The 8,443-nt window shown below is 41.3% G+C and overlaps 1 protein-coding gene across 1 annotated transcript; it reads right to left on the reverse strand.

The window, feature by feature from the left end:
• On the reverse strand, nt 1-8,202 carry LOC306998874 (erythroferrone). The gene is made up of 8 exons (XM_079613249.1): nt 7,000-8,202; nt 5,991-6,107; nt 5,633-5,747; nt 4,348-4,475; nt 3,964-4,075; nt 1,847-1,937; nt 1,647-1,725; nt 1-439 (listed from the first exon to the last, which is right to left on the reverse strand). The coding sequence occupies exons 1-8, from the start codon at nt 7,135-7,137 to the stop codon at nt 341-343; spliced, it is 879 nt and encodes a 292-aa protein (XP_079469375.1). The 5' UTR covers nt 7,138-8,202; the 3' UTR covers nt 1-340.
• Nucleotides 8,203-8,443: the final 241 nt, after the last annotated feature.

An 8,443-nucleotide genomic window follows, 5' to 3' on the forward strand; every position in this document is an offset into this window, starting at 1 on the left:
AAGCAGTTATAGTATTTATTGCAAATATACACAAATATCAATATTGTCTCAAAAAAGCAAATGCAAATAAATAAAACTTCAACCCTATTAAGAATGGAATGCATAAACATACCACATGAAAAAATACATACACCTCTATGAACAGTTTAGAGTTGCCATTATTTAGTTAAGAAATGCAGCAATGCAACCCCGCTGCTATTTGCAACAATGGTAAAGATCCTTATACACAGTCTCTTAGATGCTCATTATGTCATTATTATTATTATAATTGAATACCTCATGTGTATTTTGTCAGCACAGTGAACTCTGTTTTTTATTGGTTTGTGCTTTGTCGGTGTCCTCATATTCCAAAAAGGATGCCAGAAAACAGACTGTCCTGGAGGATTGTGAGGGCTGAGCCCGTCCCATTGTCAATGAGAATAGACACATACTCTCCAGCCTGTGGAAAAAGAAATGATACACATTAATGAAGCTTTTGTTTGTTTTATGGTCCATGATGAAGAAGAAAAGTTATTAGATATATGCTTTGTAGCTATGCTTGGTGTATTGGTTCACCGTTTTCAAGAAGAGTGTATATGTAATGATATTGTCATGTGGTGTAACCGTCAAGTATAAAGTAATAACCTATTTTTCTTACAAAGATTTTAAATGTATTTTTCAAGGTAAAAAGGCATGAATTCATAAATCATTAGGTTTTGGGTGGTTGTGCCACATGACATTTCACAAGCTGAACTAACTTATCATAAAAACTTCAAATTAAGATATTTTGAAAAGTCTTCTTGACCTGGACTCACAGTCATGAGGGTTTTGTGATTTTTTGAATCCATCATGATGAGGGTCTGTGCATGCTAACAGCACTACATGACTAAGAAATAATAATAAAAGATTCCAAACTACTTAAAATTGTATTCTTTAATAGTGTCTTTTTCTTCGTTATGATATCAGGACAGTTGCTCGACCCTGACTTTAAACATCAAGAAATATTCAAAGTAAATTTGAAATTAGAAATTACAACCATGCTCATTTTAGAGAAAGTGTATTTAAATCACTGTATGTATGCAACCCGATCACACTTAATGCGTCTATATAGCACGCAGTGTGTTTATCGTGTAATTTATACGCGAAAATGAGTTTTTACGTGAATGGGTTGGTTAGGGTAGGTTTAGTAGGGATGTGTGGGGTGCGTGTGTATTATACGTTTGGGTAGAATTAGTGGTGTGTGGTGCGTGTGTATTACGTATCAAATGCACGTAAAAACTCATTTTCGCGTATAAATTGCACGATAAACACACTGCGTGCTATAGAGACGCATTTACATGAGAACAGGCTGATGTATGAATTACATTTATATAATGTGTTGAATTAACTGAATAAATTAGCCAAAAAGTGAGCATCACATTACAGAAAGAGGGCAATAATGTATATGCATAATACATGGGTTTTGAGAGGGATTAATCATATTGTCAAGGTCAGATGAAATTAAAAAGATGCCCCAAATATGGACATTTTCCCAGGCCTTTAATTTTTTTTTTAGCATTATTGGCACAACGGATTCCAGTAATTGATATTACTGAAGATAATTGAAGATAATTCTTGTTCAGTTAAATATGCTTATGATTTGTGTTAAGCTTGTCAGTCAGTCGTACCTGTAGGTAAAGAGTACCGGTCAGGAGAATACTGAATACTCCTCCTGTGGCGCTCACTCCAGTCACAGTCTCGAGAGACCTGCATCATTATAAACACGTTAATCATGGTTTGGGACACGTTTGCTTGACTGAATGTGTGGCGTTATAATAACAGGTCAAACGGTCAGTGCTATTCATGATCATGGACCATTACTACTCACACATTACTCTGACAAAGAGACTCTATGCATATGGAGGTCTTGACACTGTCTCTCTGCCTGGCATTAGGCTTCTTCTGAGACTCATTGGATTCTAAGTAAACACAAACACAGATACATGATGCAAAGTTAAAGGGATTGTGACAGGCAGACTCCATTCTCAGTAGTACAGGCACCCCACCCCTGTTCCACTGAGCTTTATCTGAAGGACAGACTGTTGGAAGGGCCACATTTACCACACACTCTCTAAGAGACAGCATGATGCAATCAGGAATAAGGCATTGCATGTGCTTCAGCTTGCAGAATTATGCTATGAAGCTTATCCATTATATATTCCTATCTGTCTAAATGGCAGGGGCGTAGAATTTAATAGGGATGCCAGGGACGTGTCCTTACCAATATTCAGTGACCACTGATTTGTCCCTAGCAATAATTTTGATCAAAAATCTCTTCCAAGAGCGTTCTGTGAAAAATGCGCAATTCCTGGTACACAAACGGTTAATAGAGAAACCCACATCGTTAATCCGATTGCCATTGTTTTTCTTTCTAACTTGTCAGAGGCCGTAGCTACATTTGGTTGTGCGAAGCGGCAAAGCTCCTCCGAAACCTAGATGCGGTAATTGAGGGAGAAATCAACAGTTCTGTGCACGAGAATAAGGGGTAAATCCCGTCACATATTGATTCAGGGACAGTGCATTTTTGTCCAATATAGGACACAACTGCAGGATAAGTGGCAAACCTAAATGCTAGTGTGTTGTACACTCTTCTAGTGGCACTTATAGTGAAAGATTGTGACAACCGGCTATTTTATGTGTGCTCACTATTTTAAAAGGCTTATAAATCTGCCAAATCATGTTTCTATTTAAATCTAGTGTTTTGCACAGGTTTCTGTGAGGGTAATGTTTAGGGGACTTGGTCTGTTGAAGGCTTGGTCTTGTCTCGTTTGATCAAGTTGAAACCCTTGTCAGGCTGCTTTTAGTCATCCTAGTCTCATCAGCTGGGGCTGAAAGAAGTTTCAGTGCTCTTAAGAGACTGAAAACATGGCCCAGAACAAGAATGGCACAAGTGAGAAACAGTATTGCTGTGTGCCATGTCCACCAGGACAAACTGGACAACATCGATGTGAAACAAATATGCCAACAGTTAATTTCTAATAAACTAATTTCCTGAATCCTCATCTACTGGGGATGTTGTCACAGTATGTGGCTGATAATGACCATGGTGACAAACAGCCATCACTGGACTCTGGCCACAGATCAGGGGCTGGAGTGAATGTGTGTGTGACCCACAGGTGGCCAGCACCCACTCCATAAAGTCTGCAAAGGTCCCCCGAGGACCATCAATGGGCAGGCGTGCCCTTGTCTGCTTAGTAAGACTGGCGTGGTAAAATACCTTTAATAAGCAGTCGGGAAACAACGTCAGGCACACCAGTTGTAAAAAAATCCTTGGGTTGCAGCTAAACTCCAGAGATAAGAACCCCTGCTGTATGACATACTGTGTCCACAGACACCATTGTGCAACCCGTGGACACTATCCCATAAGGCTACGTGAGGAGCCATCAGATTCAAAAAGATCTGCGAGCCAGTGTCCAAAGCTGGGAATCATACCTTTAGGGGTACAACAGCTTGTCACTGAGGCAGTTCCCTCAAACGTACACCTACTGCACATCCCCTATACCTTAAATATGCACTATGAACCTTTGTTTGACTATAAATTAGTGAATTTCCACTACAATTGGACAGTGGACAGTGGCCCTCCAGAACAAGAGTTGCCCATCGCTGTTAGATAGGGTACAAATACATGTAAATAAGTACAGTGGGAGTACTTTTGAAGGTTGGAAGATACTGCCCATGAAAAGCTAGTCTAAAGGTATTTTTTTTCCCACAATCTGACAATATATAGCAAGCACTAGTATACAGAAATGTAGATGCAATCTCTGTTTTAGGACTTTAAGTTTTAGAGCTGGTGATGTCGATTTTCTCTCAAAAGCACAGTGTGCCAAGCACAATGTTTTAATATAAACTAAGGCTGTTACTATTTTTTCAAGTTCAGGAGCATGAAGTTTAACCATATTGGTTGATAACAAGTCTGAATATTGAGGAGATTTTTGAACTACGTACCGAGTAGCAGACTAGCTGTGAGCTGATAGAACCCAGACACTGGAGCCGTGTACCGGCCACTGCTGGCGTTAAAGCCCTGTCCTCTCTGATGGAACTGCTCTGTGTTTGAGGGCTGTTTGAGGAAAACACACAGAAATGGAATTATTGAATATGTCTTTGGGGATCCTTCGCCAACCCTTCTCCACTGCTTTGCCAGTCTGTTTCACCATCAGCCAACGCTAACATTGCTGCTAAACCAATATATCTAGAAGTTAGGGCTACTTCAGGCAAAGGAAAGCATAATTAAGAGATTATATTTAATTTCTCAGCTCTGGGGATGCTAAATCATGGTTAATAAAATGGAGAAAAATTGTTTGTAGTTTGAAAGGGATTTTATCCACTCACAGTGTTGAAGGGCTGGAGCTCCTGCAGACTGCGACGGTGGACCAGCAGGTTGTGGTGCAGTCGGCAACGGAAAGCCGTGGCCACACGAGGAGGTTGATCGCAGAGCAAACAGTGAGTTCCTACCATCTCTGAGTTGAAAGATAATAGCAGGATTGTAATGTTCCTTTGTCAAAAGAACAATTAATTCCCATCTGACTACATTGTTTAACACGGGACAAGGTATAACCCAGTAGACTATGCACTCTCTCAGACACAGAAACACTGAAATACAGCCAGTGGAAAATGGTTGAGATTGTCTTTGATCGACACTTGGCTGCAAATAAATTCATTAAACAATCTCACGGTGAAGAGAAGATGTAAATATTTGGAGTGTGTGAGTGTGTGCATGAGCAGACAGAGTGGATGGAAGTGTGAGGGAATGAGAATGCTAGAATGTATAAGCGTGCGGCGCCACTGCACTTTTCTGTGTGAATAAGGCCCTTTATGTTTTATATTGCTGTCAGAACAGCCTGCAGCTCACTGCACCAGAGCACAAACAGACCTGTGTCTGCTTTCCTGGCAATGCTCCAACACTCATTCCACACACACATGCACACACACACAGAATCTGGAATCCGTGGAATTCTTTGGCCAGGCCAAGTCAAATCCACGTCCTGGAAAATTACACCTATTAAGAGATCAGGCCAGCCCACAAACAGACTTGCAGCCGCCCCAACAAATGAGCATGACAACACACATCCCAAACATCAAGCAATGCTGAAAGTGATCTAGCCGAAACAAAAACATGTACAGCTGTTAGACCACAAAAACCGACATATTCCAATGTTTAACAAACTCTTTGAAAGGTGTTGATGTCAAAACGTAATACTTAATACCAGTATAACTATTTTGTGCACCTGCATCTGGAGTCTTTGTGTAGTTTGAATCCATCACTCTGAAAAAAACTATTGCACAAGTGCACTGAATCTTTAGATGGTGCACGGTGTAGACCAAAGGGCAACCTACAACCTATAAAGTCACAATAGTGCTTATGAACACTATGAACAGTGGTTGTCAATCCTGGTCCAGGAGACCCACCTCTCTGTACATTTTCCATGTCTCTGTTATCTGACACTTTGTCCTGACTAGCTGGTGATCTGAATCCACTTATCAAAAGGAATCTTAACCAGTTGTAGATCTTGCTCAGGTCTGCCAGATGGATGTATAATGAGATTTCTTTTCTGTTTTGTGTGGCACAATTGGCAATGGTGTGTGAATGGGCGTATGTCCAAAAATCCCAGTATACCTTTCAGTTTGACTTGGAAGTCCTGTATCAACTCTGCATGATGAGGCAGTAGGGGGCCTGGAGGCCCAGGAGGCCCCTGGGGACCAGGAGGGCCTGGTGGACCTGGAAGGCCATGCTAGACATGTAGAAAGTTTTCAAGTTACATTGCATAATTAGACAAATCCATTTGAAGTGGTGAAGGATTAGACACGTTCTCATAGTAGACATGTTGTCACATAAGGCCTCATTAGATTTATTTGTGTGTGCTGTGTTCATGCAGATGCACTCGACTTTATAAAGCCTTTGTTCAATATATCAATGCACTTGTTCTATGCATTAATATTCACATTTAACATGGCATGTAAGAAGCAGAAATTACCTTGGAGAGTTTTCTATTTCCTTTCGGTTTCTTATTTCCACCCTTGTTGGCGTTGTCCCTAAAGTCTTTCCATGTCCTGTGGGGGCTCACGATGGTTATGTCAGAGTATACAGTCTCCTGTAAAAATGAAGCATCTCAGGGCTTTAAACTATGCAAGCAAACTTTCACTACAGCAAATATGCAAACTCTTAATGTAGAAAGGGACCCGTTTTTTATGATCATTCTACATATATCATATCATTAGATCATGCATATATCCTATCATTTATACATATACTTTCCATTTAATTTTGTGTGTATATATATATACACCCTCTAAAAAGAAACATCCCTTTTTCGGGATACTATATTTTGTAAAAACAGGATCATTATTGGAAAGGCTATAAACAATGTTTTTCATGCTTGTTCAGTGAACCACAAACAATTGTTACACATGCACCTGTGGAACGGTCCTTAAGACACTAACAGTTTACAGGTGGTGGACAATTAAGGTCACAGTTACAATAACTTAGGACACTAAAGAGATTTTGAGAAGCACCAGGAGAAAGATGGTTCCTGATCACCTCCGTGGACATGCCATAGTCCTGCTGCAGGAGACATGATGACTGCAGATGTGAGCAGATCAGTAACTGCAATGTCCGTAATGTTAGAGGCCTAAGAGGCCAGTGTAAATGGGAGACAGGAAGGATAACTGGTCTGAACGTCTTTGCAGTGACAAACCACATGTAACCATATGCAGAACTGGTGCAAATTTGGTGCAGTCCATGAGGATGAGATGCACTGTAGTATTAATGCAGCTGGTGACTGCTAAAATTTTCAAGCTCATATATCTGTGAGTTTGTTTACACAAGTTTACGCGGAGTTTGTTTTTTAAATAAATATTCCCTCATGTCTAGTGATTTTCACACCCATATCGTACAACTCAAAGATTTGATTCACGAGATTTCCCAGTGTCATTGTGTAAGTCTTAACAGGTGTAGATCAGGTGTGTGTATGGCATTTGACTTACAGGGCTCTCAGTGCTGACGGTGTTGTTCTCCTCCTGGAGCTCCAGACTCTCCTCGCTCTCTTGTGTGGAGCAGGCGGTCATCAGTAAACTCAGCAGAAAGGCCAGCAGTGCCCCTCTCGTCCCACGCCTGAGCTTCATCCTGCAGTGTCAGTAGGTAAACATCTAACTCACTCAACCCCTTCTTAATATCTCAATGCACAATTTCCATTCCAAACCAGCGATGTGACCAGAAGTCCCAGAGGGTAACGCAATGGAATCGGTCCTTAGAAAACAAGGATATCCAAAAAGTGGAGGTGAGAAATGAAGAGTGCTGGGTCTTCAAAGTGTGAACAAGAGTCCTTTAGCTGATAGTGGGACTTGATGACTTGCTCTGTGATCTACCAATGCTCTACTTTCATTTCCGGGGTGGTTTCTGAGATGGAGAAGAAAACCCGTCCTCAGATTAGTTCATGTTTTGATTGTCCTCAGCACGGAGAGCCATGTGAGTTGTCCATAGGGCCTCGCTTCTCTTCTACCCATTCACAGTCAAGTCTGTCCTCTGACAGCCAAGATCCTCTGTGCCTCCTGAGTATAGTCTAAACTGTCTGAGCTTGAGTTATGGATGTTCAGCGTATGTGTTATAGTCACCCGCTGTGTGTAGGTGTGTATTCCATAAATACATGTGTGTGGTTGTGTGAATGTATTTGTTGATTGTTAGTGTCTGTTGCTGAGTTGCGGTGTGATTACCTGTGATAAACCCTGTGTGTGTGGTATACTCAGTCTCTCTCTGTGGGTGGTATCTCCACTTCTTCTCTGTTTTAATAGTGTTTGATTGTCTTCTGCTTATCCCTGGTGCCTTTGCACACTTCCGTCTGTTTATATTTTCAGTAATTCCTTCAGTGGTGATGTTTTTTTCTTCCTTTTTGCCGGTCGAGGTCCCCTTTGCCAGGCTCCAGTTTATTCCACATCTATGTCAGTGGTCCTCTCAGAAAGGATTTTTCTGTTTTGAAGGGCTCCTTTTCGCGCTCCTCTCTTTTTAGCTTCCTCTCAGACCAGACTCCTCCTCCTCTTCTAGTTTGTCCACTCCTCCTGATATCTGCCGCTGGATCTTGACCTGTCACTTTGTCTCTCTTCAGCCTCCATGCCATTTATCTGAAGTCTCAGTTTATCTGATCTCTCTCTGTCTCCTACACTGAGTTCCTTGGTGCCTTCTTTCGTTTGTCTTGTTTAGCTCATTCGTTTGTCTCTGCCAGCCCTTTCTCTCTCCGTCATCCTCAGCTGCAGGGTCCTAGTGCCTCTTTTATGGGTTTATACAGTGGTCAGAGATGCTCTGAGATGATTTCCAGTGATGGAAATCAAACAAATGTAAAATGTCAGAAATACGACAAAGATAGTGTTAATTTAGTCTCTATCCTAAATTTGCAAGCAGCGAGAGACCTTTGGGTGTGGCAGAAATGTGCATAGC

This window comes from Phoxinus phoxinus, assembly GCF_949152265.1.
Source record: "Phoxinus phoxinus genome assembly, chromosome: 5".
NCBI lineage: Eukaryota > Metazoa > Chordata > Actinopteri > Cypriniformes > Leuciscidae > Phoxinus > Phoxinus phoxinus.